General features: G+C 54.4%; 1 protein-coding gene across 1 annotated transcript in view; it reads right to left on the reverse strand.

Moving 5' to 3' along the window:
• Positions 1-21,539, reverse strand: part of FBLN7 (fibulin 7) — a 32,121-nt gene extending 10,582 nt beyond the window's left edge. The window contains exons 1-4 of the mRNA XM_079792547.1: positions 21,248-21,539; positions 6,392-6,442; positions 5,023-5,182; positions 1,101-1,271 (exon numbers count right to left, since the gene is read on the reverse strand). Coding sequence (XP_079648673.1) covers positions 1,101-1,271; positions 5,023-5,182; positions 6,392-6,442; positions 21,248-21,322 — 457 coding nt within the window. The 5' untranslated portion in view covers positions 21,323-21,539. The remainder of the gene's footprint in view (positions 1-1,100; positions 1,272-5,022; positions 5,183-6,391; positions 6,443-21,247) is intronic.
• Between the last annotated feature and the right edge of the window lie 1,594 nt (positions 21,540-23,133).

Below are 23,133 nucleotides of genomic sequence, written 5' to 3' on the forward strand. Positions count from 1 at the left end.
CTCATCACAAGGGAAAAACCTCTTGTCCTTTTCTTTGTCTCGATATGAGATGACGAAACCTCTCAGGATCAAGGGAAATCCAGATTCAGGTCCCCCGTGTGTCCTCCTTTGACACCACTTGCATTTCCTGGCTAGCTGTTGATTGCTCTGAGAGCTGGTACCTGTAACCACCCTTCAAACCGCGTTCTTCGTTCTTCCCAGGAGATGGGAACCCAAGCCGAGACCCGCGAGTGTGGCGCCGCTCGCCTGTGCTTCTCAGGCCAACCCTCACGCCGGGAGAGACGGGGCAGAGCTGATGCTCCTGTATGCTTGCAAGCTACTCACGCGCTCAAATGCTGCTCTTCAGAACCAACTTGTGCGTGTCCTATTTGCGTTCCCCTTCACTTCTTGGGCTACAATCATGGACATTCTGCCCCAGCAGACGGGCTATGAGCCCGGCCCTGAACATGACTGGTATGCATGAAGACTGGACCATACATTTTTGAAAAGCCAACATGTGACGCGTGCCAAGTCTGATTACTCTCGGCATCAAAGGAACACTGTTTCCACACCCAACAGAGAAGAGAAGGCTTTCACGCCTCCCTCTCTCCCAGCGGCCTCCCCGGAGCCGGTCACACCACGTCCCAGATCAGACACAAAGGACACCTGAGGGACTTCTTCAACCCCACAGGCCACCAGCAGCCTCCCAAGCAGACTGCAGCCCAGAACGAACGAGACAAGAGGAGCGTTTCTGGGCAGCGTCTCCCTCTTGTCCTTCCCCACAACCCACAGAAGGCGTCTCGGCCCCGGCGGCAGGAGCGGAGTGAGGTGCCGAGGAACGGACGCTGGGGTCAGAGTGTTGGCGTCAGCGTGGATCAGCTCAGCCTGTCCCCCAGCTCTGTGGTCTTGGGCCTTCTATGCCTCAATTTCCCCATAGGCAAAACAAGACTAAATTGTAGGGAGGATTTAGGGAGCTGGGACAGGGGGCGCTGAGTCATCAGACACGGGGTCCGCTTTCCTGCGGCTGAAAAATGGTGGCGGAATCAGGTGGCAAGTGTCCCGAGGAATGCGCCTTCCTCCCCAGCAGGGCCCAGCCCCGGGGACGGTGAGGAGGGACCGACCTCTGCAGTGGGGCTGCTCCCCGGTCCAGGTGCCGTTGGGAAGACACACCACACTGCTAGGCCCCACCAGCTGGAACCCGGGGTCGCAGGTAAAATGGACTTCGTGATCCACTAAGTACTTGCTTCCAAACTTCCTGCCGTCTGGAGGGGCGTTCAGAGCAGGGCAGGAAACTACGGGAGAAAAGGAAGGACCACAGCAAGTTAGACGTCACTGTCCACTACCAGGCTCCTCCGAGCGCCTCCTCCAGGCTGTGCGCCCGGCTGCACCTTCTAAATGTCTCATCGACTCCTCCGAGCGCACGTGGCCGGGGGCAAGAGCTGCCCACTCAGTGAAAGATGAGGACCGCAGCTCAGAGACGCCAAGTGCTGTGCGTGGGCCTGTCCGCGTGGGAAGCTCAGGGTGGGATTCCCCGCAGCTGTGCTGACACCTGACACTCTGGGAGCTTCAGGCCGGGCGTGGCCTACGTCCAGGCCTTGGCGTCTGCTCTTCTCTCTGCCTGGGATGTTCTCTCCACAGAACGTCCCATCTCTGGCTCCTTCTCACTCACATGGGTCTCCGCTTGAATGCAACCCCCTCCCAGAATGTTCTCTGACCACCATGCTCTGCTAAAACCTCCCAGGACACCTGCTATGCTGTGAGCTCCCTTCGCTTCCTTCCTAGATTTGTGACCACTGGAGGCATCTTATCACCGTGTTTGTTTCCACATCTGTCGTCACTTTTCTCCCCAGGAAGCAGCTCAAGGGGGCATTATGCCTGGCCTGAGTCCCTGCTGCATGCCCAGCCCAGCCCAGCCCAGCCCAGCCCAGCCCAACCCAGCGCCTGCCCCACAGTGAGCACCCAATTCATAATCCTTGAACACAGGAGTAAATGAAAAGTTATCTATTGTGTTCTTACTATGTGCCAGGCACTAGATAGGCACTTGGGAGAATCAGTGAACAAAACCCTGCTCTCTGAAGCCCTTTCTAGCAGGAGAGAGACCATTGATAACCCACACCCATGAGCAAGCGGCAGAGTGAGGTGAGAAGGGATAGTTCATGTAGGAAATAGAGCCGGGAATCCTGCTGGGTTGCACAGTGAGGGGTGCAGTCGTGAATGTGGTGGTCAGAGGAGGCCTCGCTGGAGCCAAGAATTGAAGACGATGGAGGCATAACCTCGTGGAATCCAGGACAGAGGGGACATGCCGGTGCCTGGCAGGCCTGAGGAATGTGAAGGGGACCACTGTCAGAAGGGAAAGGAGTGGGGTCTTTTTGGGGTGAAAAATCTTTAAAAACCTCAAGGAAAGGAAAACCATCTGCTGGAGCAACTCACAGGTTAACCATACCTGCATAGGTGGAATAGTATCTGGCACATAGTAGGTGCTCAATAAATGTTAGTGGGATGAATGAATGGATACAGATCAATGAAATTGCAGCCCAGGTGGCATGGCTCAGTGGGTGAGCATCAACCCAGGAACCAGGAGGTCAGGGTTTGATTTCCAGTCAGGGCACATGCCCAGGTTGCAGGCTCGGTGATTCTCTCTCATCATTGATGTTTCTATCTATCCCTCTCCCTTCCTCTCTCTCTCTAAAATAAATAAATAAATAAATTAATTAATTAATTAAAAACATATTAAACATATTCAATAAAAAATCAATTTGCAGCAATCATCTAGTCAAAAAGCTGGACAAAATATTTTTATATATTTTAAATCTTCTTAAAAGCATCAAGTAGGTATAAAAATAGTGACGAGAAATTAATCTGTGAAGAAATTTGGGAGGGTGGCGGCAGCATTTATGCTGCTTTTGCCCCTGGGGGGAGTAAATGAGAAAAAAATCAATGTGCAGTCACTTCCCCAGTGTGAGCCAACGGCCTCTGTCCGGTGGATGATGTGCCCCGTGGACGGTGTGCCCCGTGGACGGCGTGCCCATGGCGGGCTCACTTCACCACGAGCCCGTCCCAGTGAGCCTGCAGGCCACAGGGACGCCCCCTGCAGCTTCCACAATAAGCTGCGTGTGCAGGAGTGAGATCAGCAGGGAGCCACCCCGGGCGACGGATGTGGATGGAATGAGGTTGCCTGGGCAAGCCCGACGCCCACAGGCTGTGATGCTCGCAGGAAAGAAAGGCTGGGAAAGCAACAGGGAGATACTTAGGACAGAAGCCCAAAGAGGAAGACGTAGGAGTCCTCAGGACTAGAAATTATTCTTCCCAGCTCCCCCAAAATGCCCTTAAAAATACAGCCAATTTCCCACTACCTGCTCGTTGACCTGGGGCGAGCGTCTGGCTCCCATGGCCCAGGTGCAGTCACCCCACCCTGCGGTGGGGGTCCTGACAGCTGCCCGACCCCATGTCCAACACACGGAAGAGGTAGAATGCACGGTGGCTGGCAGTTTTTTAAAAAAGAGAGTGCACCACGTAAAAAATCCTTGCATGGCTGGAGGAAGAAAGACCCAGAACCTGGAGAGAAGAGGATTAGTGACTTAAGATCCACCTTTCTGAGTGCACTACGGGCCATGGCCGGCGGTTTTAGAAATGGTCAGCTGCAGTTTCTTCTCTGAAACTCCCGGTGGCTGCAGGCAGCTCTGAGCCCGTGGGAAGAGGAAGGACCTGTGCAGTCGGACCTCTAGCAGGAAAAAAAGTCATGAGCTCGGGGGCCTGCTACTGCTAACTCACTTCTCTTGGCCGCGGTTCCCCCTCTGTAGCAGGAAGGATAGATGCCCTTGCCTCTTCTCAGAGCCTGGCTGTGGGGAGCCCCCCAAGGGGCCCCTGGCACCTGGGAAAGGGTGAGGGGGTCTGGCTGGCAGGTCTGGCTCTGCACAGGGGAGCCGAGGAAATCAGGCGTTGACTCAGTGCTGTTGAGACTCCGGATTTGACAAAAAGGTACAAAATCCAGCGCCTTCCCCAGGAAACTTCGTCTCACACAACCAAGGTCCTTGATAATTCGTATTAAGTGCGTGAATGACATCAGATACACCACAGGTTCATGACTCTCCACCGCCCCCCGCCCCGCCCCCAGATCCCATCACCCTGAGGAGAGACCAGAGGAAATCCAGCCCCCCACTTCTGAGCCTTGGCAACGTGAAAGCCATTCCTGGGACAAGCAGGAGAAGACCCTGGTGTCCGTCAGAGCCCACCTGCTGTGCTCACCAGACAGACGGACGTGCCCTCAGCACCCCCTCCCACCCCTACTCTCATCCCCCGCTGGCACGAGTGGGCCCTCCTGCTGGAGGACTGGAATTCATGCCTGAAAGACTGCAGCCAGTGTTGGTTCCTGGGTGGACCAGGAGGGCCGCCCCGGTGCCAACACCCATGGTGGCGACGTCGTGTGTGTTCGGGAGGGCGCATGCGGGAACTCTGTTTTCCCCTCAGTTTTGCTGTGCACTTTACAGTGCTCTAAAAATTAGTGTTAAAATGTTAAACCCCCTGCCGAAACCGGTTTGGCTCAGTGGATAGAGCGTCAGTCTGCGGACTGAAAGGTCCCGGGTTCGATTCCGGTCAAGGGCATGTACATTGGTTGCGGGCACATCCCCGGTGGGGGGTGTGCAGGAGGCAGCTGGTCGATGTTTCTCTCTCATCGATGTTTCTAGCTCTCTATCCCTCTCCCTTCCTCTCTGTAAAAAATCAATAAAATATATTTAAAAAAAATGTTAAACCCCAGACTGCAGCCAGCTGGAATCTACCTGGGCGGGGGAGGGGGATGGAGGAGGGGGAGAAACAGCTCTTGCTCTAAAAGTGGTGCCTTTTGAGGACTGAGACCTTAACATGTAGAGGTGAGCATTATGCAGCCTAGAATGGACAGATGTGAGCGGGAATAGGTGACGTTCAGACAGGGGAGCCAGCAGGGGAGGCCGGGAGAGGCCTGGGAACCCACTGGGAGACACGGTCAAGTGTCACAGGTGAAGGGCCTGAATGCCCGTGCCAAGTCGTGCCGACGTGGGGACCCACCTGGGGGGCTGTCGGGACCCACTCTGTTGGCAGAGCTCTGGAGCGCAGCCAGCCGGCTCCTCACGTTGCGGAGGCCCTCGGCGAAGCGGGTCTCCTGGACCTTCAGCAGCTGCTGCAACTGGCGGATGGCCGTGAGGACCTGCTGCTTGCTGAGGCAGCTCTGGGGACAGAAGGACCACCACCCACTATGGCTGGTTCACTCGTTCTCGGCTTCCAAAGCCACCCAGACCCCTGGCCCAACAGGGGGATGTGAAAGTGGCCTCCTGGGCGTCCTTCCCTGCCCAGGGTTCCCGCTGGACCAAATGACACCCCAACCACACGTAGCGTAGCCCCCGTACACCCTTCAACAAAAGCAAAACTCCCATCTTCAGAGCAAAGGGCAAAACTGATGATTCTATATGCCTGGGTGGGGGACGCTGGTTTGTACCCAAAGTGCCTTATATTCAGTAGCCTTCACTCCAAGACGTCCCCTACTCTGCACGCTAAATCAATGCTGCAAATCTGAGCCTTTGTCAAGTTTTTCTTTCTCCTTTGGATTTTTTAAAAGCAGGTGGGCAATAAGACCTATAAAACAGGCAAAACAGGAACCTCCGTGGGCCCCATACTTTTAACAATGTAACAGGGCAAATAAGAAAAAAACTATAGAGTTAAAGAAGCACTCAACAAAAGTCAATGCCCAGTTCTGATGATGTTTTAAAAGCTTAAACACACACACACACACACACACACACACACACACACACACACACACACGAAAAGGCCCTAGCTGGTTTGGCTCAGTGGATAGAGCACTGGCCTGCAGACTGATGGGTCCTGGGTTCGATTCCAGTCAAGGGCACATGCTCAGGTTCAATCTCCAGTGTGGGGCATGCAGGAGGCAGCCAGTCAATGATTCTCTCTCAACACTGATGTTTCCATCTCTCTCCCTCTCCCTTCCTCTCTGAAATCAATAAAAATATATTTTAAAAAACCAGATAAACATTGCCGAAACCGGTTTGGCTCAGTGGATAGAGTGTCGGCCTGCGGGCTCAGGGGTCCCGGGTTCGATTCCGGTCAAGGGCATGTGCCTTGGCTGCGGGCACATCCCCAGTGGGGGGTGTGCAAGAGGCAGCTGATCGATGTTTCTAGCTCTCTGTCCCTCTCTCTTCCTCTCTGTAAAAAAATCAATAAAATATATTAAAAAAAAACAAAACAAAAAAAACAAAACCAGATAAACAGAAAAAGGAGGCTTGTGCTCTGCATGATAAAGACTAACTGAAAGCCACACCTGCATCATACTGAGTGATAAAAGTTTTCAGGTTCCCAATCTCAACTGAGGAATGAGGCTGGAGGGGTAAGTACAGTGGGTGGTGATAGGACGCGGGCTCACCTGGGGGCTGCGTGTCACCTCAGTGTGGCCGCGTCTGACCTGACCCATTACCTGCATGAAAACAAAGGAGAACATTAAGACGGCAACGGCCGTTTTCTGTAGGGATAGGCTTATGGATCAGTTTTCATCTTATTTTTTTTTTTTTAATATACTGACTTTTTTTCTACAACGATTATTAGTTTTATAATCTAAGTTTTTTCTAAAAGGGCAGCAGGGCGGCGGGAGTCACGGGGCTTCTGGCCACCACGGTGGAAACAGAGTCGCCACAGCTCTCCCAGGGAGCCTGCCAGGCCGCTGCACCTCGGAGGTTTCGCCAACAGATGACTCAGCGGCCTGACTCAATGGGCGCTTTTGACAAAGCTGACTCCCCAGTTGCCCTGGAACGCGTTAACCCATGGGGAATCCTTGGCTCCATCCGCCCTGACCAGGGCCTGACGGGCCTGGCCCCCAACGCAGCTGCTGGGAAGAGAAGTTTTGTTGGTTTCCTTCTTCCTCTCCGGCCCCCCCCCCCCCCCCCCGTGTCCTTCCCACGCAGGCCTGGGCGCCCGGGCAGCGCCTCCGGCAGCCCCTGCCTGCCCAGCATTGCCCAGACATCCCGCTCAGGCCTCACTTCCCACACCCACGCCCCTCCCTTAAAAAAGAGCTGCTTTGATTAGATGGTTTCGTGGCTTATGTGTGATTGACATTGAGAAGTTCACTTCGGAGAGTACTAGTGGCTGGAGCAAGGCTTGGGATCGTGTCTGTCACCGATGAAAATACAGAGGCTGAAAGTCAAGCAGCTTTCCCGAGATCATGGGGCTTAGGCGCTATGGAGTCTGGCTGGGCCCCCGCTGGCTCCCATTTGCCAACCTAAGCCATCCCCCACAGGCCCCTGGACGATGAGTGATCTTCTTGATTCATCTGAAATAGAAATTGGTAACTCGATGGCCCAAGCAAAATACCCCACAGGAGTGAATTTCTAACTCTTTGCAAATTTCAGGCTGCATGGCCTGGATGGTGGAGCTGGAAGTGGAGAGGGAGTGGAAGAAACATCCCTCTCCACGTTGAGCCAAGCCAGCAGCTGCCTCCCTAGCTGGGAGAGGGCTCGCTGGGCTGGGGCTGCCCCAAGGGACACAGAAGGGCTGTTTTAAAATTGGGGAGAGGATGAGGAGATCGGTGCCAAGACCACTGTGGCGAACCTGGGGGTGGCATGGAGCCCCAGAAAGAAGGGTAGCATGTGTGGAGGGAACTAGGCGCAGCAGCCAAGTGTGTCTACGCCCGTGCATGTTTGGGCACAACCATCCTCTGGTCTAGGTACCCTTCCCGGGACCCCCGGCCCCCGCACTGTGGAAAATGAGCACCAGCTGCTTTCCCCCTAAATGCTCATTAGGCATGAGAAGGGCTCATCCAGTCATAATGGAAAACCCTTCAGACCAAGCACACTAAGGCCACATCCCAGGCGGGAGGGAGAGGGGAGTGGACCTGCTGAGGGAAGGTTGGGAAGCCGAGGCCCATTCATTCCTGCCTCCAGCATCGCAGGAGTGATGCTAGCAGAGGAAGATCCTTGAGAGCCTAGAAATAAATCCATGCACAGATGGTCAATTATTAATGCAAAGGAATCAAGAATATACAATGGGGAAGGAAGACAGTCTCTTCAACCGATGATGTTGGGAAGACAGGACAGCCACAGACAAAAGAATGAAATGGGACCCACCATACACAAAAGTCAACTCAAATTGGAATAAAGACTTGAATGTAAGACGTGAAACCATAAAACTCCTAGAAGAAAACATAGGTGGAAAACTCCTTGACACCAGTCTCGGTAATGATTTTTTTTTTTTTGGATTTGACACCAAAAGCAAAATAAGCAAGAAGGACTACATCAAACGGAAAAGCTTTTACACAACAAAGGAAACAAACCATCAATCAAATGAAAAAGCAACCTACTGAATGGGAGAAAATATTTGCAAATAGCACATCAGTTAAGGGATTAATATTCAAAATATATAAATAACTCACACAACACAACAGCAAAGAAACCCAAACAATCCTATTAAAAAATGGGCTGAGGCCTGGCTGGTGTTGCTCAGTGGTTGAGCATCGAGCTATGAACCAGGAGGTCACGGTTCCATTCCCAGTCAGGGCACATGCCTGAGTTGAGGGCTCAATCCACAGTAGGAGGTGTACAGAAGGCAGCTGATCAACTATTCTGTGTCATCATTGATGTTTTTATCTCTCCCTCTCTGAAATCAATAATCCTATATAATAAAAGGGTAATATGCAAATCAACCAAACAGTGAACTGACACTCAACACAGAAGCTGCCCCCTGGTGGTTAGTGCACTCCTACAGGTGGAGCACCGCTCCGGGCTCACGGCTGGCGAGCAAAGCAGTGGTGCCGGGAGCCTCTCCCACCTCCGACTGCGGACATCCCCCAAGGGGGTCCCAGACTGCAAGAGGTGCAGGCTGGGCTGAGGGACGCCCCCTCCCCCGAATGCACAAATTTTTGTGCACCGGGCCTCTAGTATATATATAATTGGACTGAGGATCTAAATAGACATTTTCCCTAAGAGGACATGACTAACAGATACATGAAAAGGTGAGTGACATCATTAATCAATCATCAGGGAAATACAAATCAAAACCACAATGAGCTAGCACCTCACACCTGTCAGAATGGCTATCATCAATAATTCAACAAACACGTGTTGGTGAGGATGTAGAGAAAAGGGAACCCTCTCCCACTGTTGATGGGAATACAGATTGATGCAGCCACCGTGGAAAGCAGTATGGAAGTTCCTCAAAAAATTAAAAATATAGCCCTGGCTGGTGTGGCTCAGTTGGTTGGGCATCGTCCTGTCCACCAAAAGGTTGCCAGTTCAATTGCTGGTCAGGGCACATGCCCAGGTTTTGGGTTCAATTCCTGGTAGGGGATGTGCAGGAGGCAGCCAACTGATCTTTTGTTCTCATAAAATGTTTCTCCCTCTCCCTTCCACTCTCTAAAAATCAATTTAAATTTATAAATTAAAAATACAACTATCTTATGACCCAGCAATTCCACTTCTGGGTATTTATCTAAAGAAAATGAAAACTGTAATTAAAAAATGCACTCCTATGCTCACTACAGCATTCCTTTCTCTTTCTCTCTTTTTTTAAATTGAGTTTTAGAGAGAAAGGAAGGGAAAGGGAGAGAGAGTGAAACATTGATGTGGGAGGGAAACATCCATCAACTACCTCCTACATGCCCCTATTAGGGATTGAGCTTGAAACACGGGCATGTGTCCTGACCAGGAATTGAACTGGCAACCTTCCCGATGCATGGGATGACGCCCAACCAACTGAGCCACACCGACCAGGGCTACAGCATTATTCTCAATAGCCAAGACATGGATAGAATCTAAGTGTCCACTGATGGATGAATGGAAAAAGGATGTGATATGATATATATTTTTCCCCCAAAAAATATATATATGCACACTTTGAATAATTATAAAGGCAATGTTTATTAAAATACATTTCATTTTCACAATTGAGCTATCAACTGTTAAAGTGTGTAAATATTTTGGAGGACACCCTGTATATACAATTCCGCCATAAAAGATGAAGAAAATCCTGCAATTTGCAACAATATGGATAGACCTTGAGGGCATTATGCTAAGTGAAATAAGTCAGACAGAAAAAGATAAATACTGTATGATCTCACTTGTATGTGGAATGTAAAAAACAACAACAAACAAACTCATGGATACAGAGAATAAATTGGTGGTTGCCAGAAGCTGGGGTTGGGGTGGTGGTGAAAACAGTTGAAGGTGATCAAAAGATAAAAAGTTCCAGCTATGGGTCCTGGGGACCCAATGTACAGCAGGTGATGTAGTCAACAGAACTGGGCTGCATATTTGAAAGTTGCTAAGAGAGTAGATCATGAAAGTTCTCATCACAAGAAAAACAATTTGTAATTATGGGGGGTGATAGACGTGAACTAGACTTATGGTGGTGATCATTTCACAATATATGCATATATCAAATCACTAAGCTGTACACCTGAAACTAATACAGTGTTGTATGTCAATTATAGCTCAATACAACTAGAAGAAACCAAAAGGAAAGCCCCCAAGAGGGGGGAATAAAGGAAGGTCCTTGAGGTCTTGGCAGCCGGGTACCAGGGAAACAGAGATTTAGTGCCTGCGAATGTGACGTTTGATGAGTTGGCTGCAGCTGCTATTGCTCCCTGATCCCAAAGTGCTAAATGGAGCCCTTGGGAGCCATGCTCAGAATCTGTCACCTGTCGTTACCTGAATTCATCTGCAGAGCCAGATGCTCAAGAGATCTGCATTATGGCCACAAATGGGGCCGTGGAGGGCACTGGAGACCCGAGTGTGTCCCTTTTTCAGACCGAGAAGGCTTTATCATGTCACTTGGTCATAAAGCATACTCCCTACAAAACATCAAGACAAAGAACAAATCCCGTGACCAGCGACACCACTGCTAACTGCTGTCGGTTCCACTTTTGGATGGGACACACATGCACACACGAGGGTCACCACCATACGCTGGGCCACGGGGCGCAGGCTCCGTCCGCTTTCTTGTGGACACTGGGCTGTGGCATCGTTTCACACCAAGAAGCAGAGCAGCTTGTTGGACCTGGGCCTGGATACCACTTCTGCTCCTCTGTGCTCCTTCAGTCTGGGAGGGGCTCCTTGCTCCCTCCATCTGTCTGGCCGCTTCCCTCCCACACTCACCGCATCCCCTGCTCTGGACCACGAGGAGCCCCGGACTGAAGACAAACCATTTCCCCCCTCAAACGTAGCCTTGATGAGGTCACTGGGGGATGTGGGGGCCTCCGAGGCTCAGGGACAAGAGCAAGTTGGACCCTCAGGTGTCACTACCTGCACTTCAGCCTGGCCCTGCCACAGCAAAGGGCTGGCTTCGGGCAGTCCCTTTCCAACTCAGGGGCCCAGATCCCAACTGTGCAAATCAACCACAGCTCACTGCCCTTCCAGAGCTGACCTCCCACTCCGGCGAAGGCTCCTGGGCTGTGATTAGGCAAAGGTCAAGTCCACACCCGGGAGGAAGGTGTCCCAGAGGCTGAGGAAGGCTGGTGTCAGGGCCCCACCCCCACAAACCTCTTCCAGGGCCTCAAGGGACCCTCATCTTAAATATTTTTAAAGAGATCCCCTCAGATGGTGGAGGTTTCCATCCCTTCCAAGCCTGGCTCCACTACCGGCTTACACCATGGATGATAAATAATGAAAATAGTTTCTATTTCTTTAAATTAAAAACTTATTTGAAACGTGGGGGTGGCAGAGGTGGCTCTGAGCACAGGCCAGTGCTGAGAACTGGGAGGGTGGGGCCTGGCCCTAAGGCTCTGGGGAGCCATGAGGCCACAGAGCTACCCTCCACCCACCTCCTGCCACCCCCACAGGGAAATCGTGTCCATGCTCCCCCCATGCTTTCTCTTGCGCTCCTGCGGTGGTGGATCTAAGGGAGATGCCCAGAGCTCAGGGCACTCCCTCCCTCGGAGCCGAGACAGGGCCCTACCCGCTGGCCCAGGCGTGATGGCGCAGACGATGTGTGTGCCCCCCATTCCAGCTCACCCCATCACTTTGCCAGACTTGGTAGGCCTGACTCCTCCCACTCCATCCAGGCCTCCTGGACTTTTGGGCTCAGTGATTGAGCATTAACCTTTGAACCAGAAGGTCAGTTTGATTCCTGGTCAGGGCGCATGCCCAGGTTGCGGGCTGGATCCCCAGTGTGGGGCGTGCACGAGGCAGCTGATCAATGATTCTCTCTCATCACTGATGTTTCTATCTCTCTCTCCCTCTCCCTTCCTCTCTGAAACCAATAAAAAAAAAAAATCAACAAAATAAATAAATAAATGATGTTTAAGACGCAGAGTCTGTTCTCAAGACACCAAAGGGAGTGAAGCTCCAAGGACGCGTGGGGTGCATAGGGGGGTGGGGGGTGTTCTTTGAGGCTTTTGTTCTCACATGACCTGTCTCGATGGTCTCCCCACCGTGACAGTCTTGGCACAGTGACTCTGAGAACCATTCCAGTGACCCCAAAACGACCACAGATGACCCCGCAGACCTTGAGGGGCCGTCCCCTGAGCTGGTTTCGCTTGAGCCACAGCTATGCGTCTTGTCAGCATTTTGCTAATGGGAACACATGTTTTGATACCGTTGGGTCTGCGAGAGGCCCGAGCACACTTGCCAAGTGGGTGCCTGCTAGCCAAGCTCGAGCCCTTGGCGTCTGAGTCATGTCGGATCTGCGCGGGTTGTTCTCCAGAAGTTATTTTCATTTTAGACCGAGTCAGAGGTGGGTTCTAACCCCCTCGACGTCGCCTATTCCAGTGGCCTTTGCCCAGCACCCACATGGAGGAGGGGAGAAAGTGGGTGCTCCTGGGGAAGGCCCTGTGGCCGTCAGGGTCCCCCAGAGAAACAGAACCAAGAGGACGTGTATGGCACATGTTTACATCTGAGAGAGACAGTGAAGGCAGAGAAGTTTGCTGTGCGGAACTGGCTCACGCGATTGCGGGGCTGCAAGTCCACACCCGCAGGGCCGGGCAGGCTGGGACCCGGGAGGAGTGGAGGCTGGGACCCGGGAGGAGTGGAGGCTGGAAGTGGGGAGGAGCAGAGGCTGTGACCCAGGAGGAGTGGAAGCTGGGACCCTGGAGGAGTGAAGGCTGGGGACCCAGGAGGGGAGGAGGCTGGGACCCGGGAGGAGTGGAGGCTGGGACCTGGGAGGAGTGGAGGCTGGGACCCGGGAGGAGCGGAGGCTGGGACCCGGGAGGAGCGGAGGCTGGGACCCTGGAGGAGCGGAGGCTGGGACCCGGGAGGAGTGGAGGCTGGGACCCGGGAGGAGTGGAGGCTGGGTCCTGGGAGGAGTGAGGCTGCAGCTCGAGCCCAAGGTGTGTTAGAAACGTTCTTGGCGTCTCCGTCGGGATGTCAGTCTTTTGGACGGAGACCCACACACCTGCTTTATGCTTTAATGCTATTTATGTCCAAAAATTACCTTCACAGCAACTCCTAGACTGGTGACTGACCAATTACCTGGATGCTGTGGCCCAGCTGAGTGGACATATAAAATGAACCATCTCCTTCAGACAGAGCCTCCCTCTAGGGTCTGGGCCCGGGGTGCTCAGGGCATTTTGGGTTTTTGCCATCCTGGCTGCCCATAATTGTATATTTACACCCAAGCCCCCTTCCCGTCTGCTTTATAAAACGGCCATGAGAGCGGGGGCCGCAGGGGGTGCCAAGAGCTGGCCCTGTGGCCACACTTCACACGAGTCACTCACGAGATGCTCACGTCAACCACAGGAAGTGGCACCATTATTGTGCCCACTTCACAGACAGGGAGCCAAGTAGTCACGGCGACACACCTAAGACCTCAACCTCAGGGCACCTTCCCCAGCCCCTGAAGTGACAGGAAGGCTGGGCCCACTTTAGAGGAGTCCTCGGGAACCCCCAGGGGCCCACCTCTGCCCACCTCCTGATCTCGTGTCGCAGCCCCCCTTGCTCCCTTGAGGGCCACCTCTGGTCACCTGCCCCTGGCCCCTCTGCATGCCTGCGGGCAGCAAACAAGCTACCGATAACTTTGAAATCTGGGTACACGCGATGCCCACGCGAATGAACCTCCAGACAGACTGAAGGAGGAGCAGGAATGAGGTAGTGTGAGCCCAGGCAGTCCTATTCGACTCACTCCCCAAACCCACCTGATTCTTTCACCTGCTTGCTGTCCCGCTGCCACGTTCACCTGCAGACCAGTTGTGCCTTTAATAGCATCAGTGTTGTCTTCAGTCAATATCTCCCCTAAGGCCCATCCGTTCGGAGAGCGTGTTCACCCAGGGCAACCAGGATGAGGGGCTCAGAGAAGGCCCCCAGTTTGTACGCAGCCCCTCTGAGTTCCCCACTGCCCCCCAACACAGATAGGCCCTCCCAGGAATGTCTGCACCGGTGCTGATTGTTTCAGTGCAACACACGTGTGTGTACATCCACATATGATCCAAGACTCATGTGACTACTGAAAACTGACATCTGCATTTGCCCAAGGCTGGTCTTCTACTGTCGGCTCCGTGGAGGTGGGGTGAGTGGGCGGGAGCTGTGGGCCTGGTCCCGGCAGGAAGTAAGGGCAAACCCAAAGGAGGGAGAATGAGTGCTGTACACTTGGCCGTGGCGTGGGTTCTGGGCCTGGAGTCCTTATTCTTAGAGTAACTAGACTGGAGCTGTGGCAAATGAAGCAGGTGGTGTTTTCCGCTTGTCCTAAACTCTAGAGAAAACCCCCAGTGTTTCTGGGTGCAATGCACCTGTGCTGTCCTGGACCCCGGCATGTGCGGTCCACCTGCCCTCCATGTCCTCCCTCTCCTTCCTGGGATCTCTGAGGCCGGAGGCCAGACAGCATCCCTTCCTTGTGAAAACCCCGCAGGGGGTTCCCCCCCGCATCCCCTGCCCCACCTCCGGGGGAATTCAGGCACACGCCCCACCATGGAGCTGACGGTGTACTCGTTTCTCTTGCCGCTGTAACAAATCGACATAAACTTGGCAGCTCACAACACAAATGATTACTCCACAGTCCGTAGGTCAGAAATCCGACACTGGGCTAAATTCGAGGTAAGGCTCCCAGGTTTCAGGGATGGGAAGACAGATGTCTTTGAGGGGCATTACTCTGCCTTCCTCTTCTCCGAGCTCAGCATTTGGACCCCTCTGATCTCCACACGCCTCGGCAAGCTCCTTTCCACGGCGCAGCCTTCGCACTGGCTGCTTCCTGTGCCCAGAAAATCTCCCCGTCCTCAAAAGCCAGGCTCCCGTGTCCACTTCCACTAGAGAGCCCTGACCTGCCTATTGAGTAACAGGAACCCCAGCCTCCCGGCAACACAGCACCCCACTCCAGTTGTCTGCTTTTGTTACGTCTCAGGTTAATGTTTTCTCTCCCCGCTTGGTGCTATGTGACAGCAGGGCCTGGGTCTGCCTCGTCTTCTCTCCCCTGGCACGTACCGAGGCTCACTGTGGACTCTGTTCTCTGACATTCATTTCCTCCTTCGCAGGACCCCACGAGAGGGGCGTGTCTATTACCCCACTGGTCAGAGCAGGACCCTGAGTCACAGGAGGCAGGAACTTGCCCCAGGGCACGCAGCAGGAAGAGGGGGGCAGGCCCGGGCACTGGGCATCTTCTGCACTTGCTGCACTGCCGCCCAGGCCCAGAGCAGCACCGGCCCGGCAGCGGGACCGTCTCAGGACACAGGTGTTGAAAGAGCGCGTCATCTTACTATGAGCTCCTTCCGGGAGGGTGAAATCTCTAATGAGGCAATCAGAGAAAAGGCCTAGATCGCAGGAGCCTTGAGGGGTCAGGTGAAGGAACAGGTGTCCTCGCTACTGTGTAAATGACTGCCTGGTGTCTGTCATTCCCCTCGAGCGCTTCTGTGCTGCCTGGGATTCTACAGACACCCTGCCTTGGCGGTCTGGGCGCTTCCCTTTCCTTCCTCTCAGCCTGAAGCCGTCGGATTCTCTCAGCTCCCTGGGCTGCACAGCGGGTACCGGTCATGCTCTCGGACCCGGACCCTGCGCCCCCTGCAGAAGTGGGTGAGCAGAGGGAGGGTCCTCCAGGGCTGTAGTGCACCCTCCCCTTTAATGAGGGTCCAGAGATAACATCATCTCCAGTGGAAAGTGAAAGGTCTGAGCCAGTGGCCAACCCGATGGCCTCAGTGGACAAAGGGCAGCCTGGGGACGCGGAGGCCCTGGAGCTCCACCGGCCTCCCACCTCTCAGTCCTGGCTGTGAACAGTGTCACATCTTAGTCCCGCTGGGACACCAGCCCCAGGACAAGTTCCTTGGGCCTTGCTCTCCCTGGGAAGGTCCTGGAGGCCAGGCTGCCAGAGGCGTACACTGTCCCAGGCACAGGGACATGAGCCATCCCTTCCCTGAGGTGCAGGTGGACATGCTGAAATGGGGAGGCCTGGGTCCCGTCAGATGACAGGTGCTGTTCCTTCTTCAGTGAAAATGCGTGTAATGGCCTGCATTTAGGTCCCAGGCAGTTTCTGAGAAGCATGGAAGATGTTGGCAGAAGGTCTGAAAGGATCTAGAAAGTTCTACCATCCAGGGAGTCTGCCCTGTGTCCCCAGGGCAGCACAGCCCATGGACAGATCCTCAGAAGTCCAGCAGCCCCACCACTGCCCTGTGGGTCATGGGAGCGACCAGCACAGTCAGGCCTGTCAGTAGTGAGGAGAGGAAGACTCCTCCTGGGGCAGCGGCCAGGATGCAGGTCTGGGCAGGCGTGTGGAGGTGGGGGACAGTGTCCACATGGTGCGGGGAGCAGCCTCCCAGATCACGGTGGCTTGGTGGTCCTGGGATCCAGTCTGGTGTCCACAGGATCCTCTGGGGCGAGTGGGGCCGGGAGCACACTGGATCCTGACTCAGGGACCCCAGGCGCACCAGGAAACCGCAGCTGCTGCTCTCGGTCCACACCCTCCACACCCACTGACCAAGGCCCTGGGGCCAGGCGCTGTCCTGGGGGTAGAGAGGCCTCTGCTCTTCTCTGCAGTCAGGGCGCCCGGGACAGGGCTCGAGCCCTTCCCTAAAGGTGCCGGGAAAGAGGGAGGCGCTGGAGAAAGCCACCACGTCAGCAAGGCCTCCCTTTGCCCATCCTCACCCTGACTGCACCCTTTCGTCCAAGCACAGGGGCCTGTGGGGGGTGCATCTCTGGGTCCCGTGATGGAAGGTTTGCAGCAATCGCTACAGGCCTCCTGCCCACTCCCACACCATCTGCAAAGAAACGGCCGCTTTTCCCATAGAGAGGGAAATCTGTTTTCCCACCTCTCGCATCTGGGCTGGCCTTGTGACCTGCTCTGGCCAACAGGATGCAGTGGAAGTGAAGTCCCAGTCCCAGGACTGGGTCTGTATTAACCACATGGTCTGGTTTCTGTGTCTGATGTCCTGGCTTCTGGGGCCTGTGGACTCAGGCCAGCGATTGCTGGAGCTCTGGGACAAGGGAACACCCTCCCTGCCCCCAGCACACCTTTTACAGCAAACCAGCCCATCCCCCTGCCTTTCTACTCTTACACTCCTGAGACACCAGCGCCCCACACCCACCCACCCAGTCCATCCGCCCCAACAGCCCGGGTCAGGCACAGACAGCTGGGGCACCCCACACTGTGACCTGGATGAACCTAACTCCCAGGCCATGCTAGGACAGGGTCTCACGAGCTCTGGCGCCTTCTGGAGAGTTCCTAAGAGCTTGACACCAAAAGCGCGATCCATAAAAATAAAAAATGGATCAACTGGACTTCATCAAAATGTAAAACCTTTGCTTTGGGAAAGACACTGAGACAAACTACTGGGATAAAATACTTGTAACTCACAGGTCTGAGAAGGACTTGTATTTAGAACATACAGAGAACACGCAAAATTTGATAAGGAAACAACCCATGTTTAAATTGGGCAGAAGGCTTGAGCAGACACTTCACCCAACGACTACTCATCTGACAAATAAGCACATGCAAAGCTCCCCAAAGTAATTAGTCCTTAGGGAAATGGGAATCCAAACCTCAAGGAGATACACTATTTATTCCAATGACCCAGGAACAAACAAACCAGACAGTACTCGGATGCAGAGTAACGGAGCCTTATACACTGCTGGTGGGAACATAAGATGATACAACGAATAGGGAAGATCGTTTGGCAGTTTTTTTCCGAAGTTAAATACACAATTGCCATATGACTCGACAATCCCACTCCTAGATGTTTACCCAAGAAAAATGACCATTTACAGTCCCACAAAGAGCCGTGTGGGAATGCTCATAGCAGCCCTATTCATAATCACCCCCAAAACGGGAACTGTCACCACGGGTGTCGTTCAGTTCAGCGGGGGCATTGATCAACAAACTGGCCCTGGACGGCGTAGCTCAGCTGTTGAGCGTCAACCTATGAACCAGGAGGTCAGGGTTTGATTCCTGGTCAGGGCACATGCCAGGGTTGCGGGCTTCATCCCTAGTGTGGGGAGTGCAGGAGGCAGACATTCAATGATTCTCTCTCATCGTTGTTTCTCTCTCTCTCTCTCCCTCCCTCTCCCTTCCCTTCTCTGAAGTCAATAAAAATACATTTTAAAAAGCATGAAAAACCGTGTGCGTCCACACAGTGGAAGACTACTCAGCAGTAGTAAAAAGACCATGGGTACTCGGGACAACATGGAAGAATCTTAACTGTGTTGTGTTAAACGGGAGAAGCCAGACTAATGGCTGTGCGCTCTTTGATTCCGTTCATGTGACACTGTGGGGAAGACACACTGTAGGATGAAAAGCAGGTCGTTTTGGGGGGCACTGTCCTGTGTCCTGTCTGTGGTGGTGGTTACCATGCACAGAGTATAGTTCTGTGGTCAAAACTGTGGACATGTGCACCAAACACATTTCCCTTGAGCTATAAAAGGCAGCATTTCAAACGGAGGAATTTGGAGCCTGTGACATAGGATCACAAAGAGAGGTTCTGGGGAGGGGGGAGCCTTCTGAACACATAGACCAACCCCCAGGCAAGGAGCACGCTGAGGCCCTGAACCCCTGCACGCCCAGCGCGGGGCATTGTTCAGTGTTCTCCCTTTCAGAGTGAACAGCAGTTTTAAGAAAGGGCCTCCCACTCGTGGGATCCCCACACCGCTCAACCTCCCTCCTTCCCCAGGACCACCTGCTCTCCTCAGCTGGTCACCTGCACTTGTATTTATAACATACAGAGAACACGCAAAATTTGATAAGGAAACAACCCATGTTTAAATTGGGCAGAAGGCTTGAGCAGACACTTCACCCAACGACTACTCATCTGACAAATAAGCACACGAAAAGCTCCCCAGAGTAATTAGTCCTTGGGGAAATGGGAATCCAAACCTCAAGGAGACACACTATTCCAATGACCCAAGAAGTGTCTGCTCAAGCCTTCTGCCCAATTTAAACATGGGTTGTTTCCTTATCAAATTTTGCGTGTTCTCTGTATGTTCTAAATACAAGTGGCTCAGGACAGATGTGCTGACAAGAAGGACGTGAGAGGAAAGCCATGGAGATCCTCAGAAGAGCAAATGAGACTGTCTGTCCCCACGAGGTCCTCCTGCAGACCCTTGCAGAAGCAGCTCTCCGCCACCCCGAAACACGCATGCACGCACACATACACGAAGGCACAGCACAGACATGTGTGTGCGCACACACACGCACTATCACACATACAACCAAGCATTCACAGACACAGAGGCATGCACACACAGTCACAGACACCTACACACATACACACACCATGCCACCTAATACAACACAGTGAGCACACACGGGGATCAGGCACCCCAGACGCCTGTGGGCTGCTGCCAGGAGCTCCCGTGCCTGTCCCTCGGGGTCCTTGGGCTGTGTGCACCCCGCCTGTCTCTTCTGTGGCGGGAGATGGTCCCATGGACACAAGTCATTCTCCAAACACTTGCTCAGTCTCCACCAGCCAACAGGTCTGGCCCGCGGCTCATCCTGTGTTCCGATCAGGTGAACTCCAGTCACACAAGTCACCTCAGGTCCTCATGAGTCCCACCCTTTGTCCACTCAAATTTTTCTGCCTTCAGCCCCTTCCTAGTCCACAGCTTTTAACGCTGAAAGCTGGGGTTCCCCGGGTTTTAGGCACCTGCTTGATTAAAATCACTAGGGACAATTTTTTTAATACTGATGCCTAAGTCTCAACCCAGACCAAGTGAGTCAGAATCTCTGGGTGAGGCAGGCATCAGGATTTCTAGAAGATCCCAGGTGACCTCATGTACAGCTGGAAGCTGCCCAGCCGGGTCCTGCTCAGACCACCACCAGCATGCCCACGCTCCATTCATTCCACTGAGCTCCTACGGGGAGCTGGGCCCTGCCCCTGTAGTGGGAAAGATGGACAATAAACATGAAACCTATCACAATGAGTCATTACAAACGTCACTGGGTGCAGTGGGCCTGTGCAGGCTTTCCTTCCCCGTCACTGTATTGCTGTGGGTGGTATTGTTGGGGCACAAGCTGCGCCTCCACAGGGCGGGAGCTGCTCTCACCCCAGAGCTCACCTGGTGGTGCTGGCTGTGAATTCAGCACTTCCAGGTCCACCTCTGGAAGATGCATTTTAAAAACATTTACGTTTTTATTGATTTCAAAGAGAAAGAGAGAGATAGAAACATCAATGATGAGAATCATCGATCGGCCGCCTCCTGCACTGGGGATCGAGCCCATCGAACCCAGGACCCTTCAGTCTGCAGGCCGACGCTCTATCCACTGAGCCATACCAGCTAGGGCCGGAAGATGCATTTTTTATCTGGACAGATGTGCTGACAAGAAGGGGCTTTTTAAAAAATTAAATTTATTGGGGTGACCTGGTTAACATTATATGCGTTTCAGGTGTACACTTCTATGATACATCTGCTGCTTATTGCATTGTGTGCATTCTTACCTTAATTTTCCTCACCATTGTGTGCATTCTTATCTTACTGCTTTATATAAAAGTGAGTCTGGTCCAATCAATAAACCCAGTGAGGCGCCATTGCACACAAACGGAAGGAGGGAAAGCGCGCGTGGGAAAGTCCGCGGCAATGGGAGCCAGGGAACCGCACGGAGATGGGAAGTGGGAGGGCGGGGACTCTGACCCAGTTGGTACCCGGCACTGCTCCTGGGGACCCAGTAGAGACCACCCTTTCCTAACCAGGGAGACCTTCCCCCAACCCGACCCCGGCAGCACCCCCACGGCCGCAGGGGCGAGGGACTGCGCGGTGACCAGCGGGGGGACGGGTGGGTCTGGCGCCTGTCCCTGAAAAGCAGCCCAGCCCCAGGTCGCTCCGAGCCCTTCGCCCGCGCCTCCAGCGGAGGTGGCCCAGGTCCGCGCACCGACCAGGAGGCGGGAGACACTGACCTGGGCGCCGAGCTGCGCCGAGCCGGCGACGAGCAGCAGCAGGAGGAGGAGCGCGCGGGGGCCGAGGAGTCGCATCTCGCCGGCGGGGACCTCTCTGCCTGGGAGGGAACCACGCTGTCCGCAGGCTGCCGAGTGTGTCCCGCCGGTGCTGAGGGTACCAGTCAATGCCCCGTGCGTCCAGCCCACAGGGTCCGGGCGGTGGGAGCGCGGCCGGCCGCCTGGGAGGGGAGCGGAGGGGAGCGCAATTAAGCCGGTGCGCGCCGCCTGGGGCGCCTGCGGCCACCAGCGCCCGTGGTCCAGCGGTGGGGGCGCGGGAGGGAGGCGCCGGCCCCCAGGCCGGGAAGGAGGAGGGGCCGCCCGGCCAGGAATGCGCCTGGAGCGCGCCCAGCCCGAGCCGCAGGCGGCGCGACGCCAGGACCTGGACGGTGGGGAGTGTGCAGGGCCCCGGGGAAGGCGGCGGGGTCCGCACGGAGCAGGAGCTCAAGGCCAGGCCGGGCGCGCACCCGCGCGAGGCCTCCTGACCGGCCCCTTCCCGGCGGGGAGACTGCAACTGACGGCCCCCCCACACACACTTCACGCACAGTGCGACTCCCACCCAGTTCTGTCCACTCCACAGCCACGCACGAACACCGTCCTCCGCCGCAGTGTGGCGAGGAGATGAGCTTCAGAAACTCGACAGGAGGCCGACCAAGTTCTTCACCCGCAGAGACTAGAGTCCTTCTACTGTTGGGGTTCAGGGACTCCGTGCTCGGGGACTAGGAACTTACTGTCCCCTGCCACCCAGACGGAAGGGGACAAAGTTTAAAATGGAGGCGAGTTGTGGGGACACTGGACGCTTTGCTGCAGAAGCAGCGCTGGGCAGGGCAGACCAGACGTGAGCGGGCTGAGGTCCCTTGCACCCGTGGTCTGTAGGAGGAAGCAGATGGCCTCCCCGCACTCCTGGAAAACATTATCTAAGTTCTCACTGGAAAATGTTTTCAGAGGCAACGCTGCAGATGGCACGGCGCACACCATGTGTGCCAAGCCCCACATCGAGTCCTTTTCCGCACCTCACGTAGCAGAGCCCACTCGGAGCTCAGCAAGCTGCGCCTCCGAGCAGGAGTGTTTTCCTTGGAAGGCAGCAGGGGTTTGGGAGTCCCCTAGGAAGCGTGGGGCAGAGGGCAGCGGCCACCTGAGCGCTCACTACCCAGAAAACCCCATGGTGCCTCTCTGGCCACCTTCCTGCCAGAGGAAGTGGAGCGGCCCATGTAAGTGCACGTGGCATCCCTGGTGAGGCATCTTGAAGAGAGACCTGGGCAGCATTGCGGCTCCCTTGTCGGGGTGGAAGGGGCCAGGCAGCCTGTGGAAACTGGCTTACTGCTCAGCCTGCCATGTGTTTGCTGTCTATGTCCACGCCAGTGTCCCCCTTTCTCTCTGTACCCCTCACCCACTAGTGAAAGGTTCGTTCTGGCCAGTGTGGTCGTGTTCATTTTGCATTCTATCCCACCTGTGTTTACGCTGTAACCCCCCTGGAACGAGGGGCCCCAGGAGGCTGATTCAGACCAGATGCCAGAGCCCTAAACGGAAGGCGGCCACAGGACAAGGATAGCAAATGGAAATTAGTCAGCAGGAAAAAATACCAACAATCACGCTCCCAAAGCCCCCAAAACCTCGGCTCCTGCGCACAAAACTCCTGAAGTCCTGTGCCCAGTGCATTTAAGTGAAAGGTGGGACGAGGCCGAAGGCAGCCTGTCCTCTGCACACGTGGCTCTGGGAGGAGCCCTGAGATGAGTTTGCCTCTGGGACAAGTCACTCAACCACACTCCATTCACTTTCTTCATCCTCGAAGTTGGGAGTCGAGGTCTCTTCCAGCTTGATGAACCCATAGAGAGAGCAAGAGAAGAACA

The sequence above is a fragment of the Cnephaeus nilssonii genome, assembly GCF_951640355.1.
Source record: "Cnephaeus nilssonii genome assembly, chromosome: 15".
Classification (NCBI taxonomy): domain Eukaryota; kingdom Metazoa; phylum Chordata; class Mammalia; order Chiroptera; family Vespertilionidae; genus Cnephaeus; species Cnephaeus nilssonii.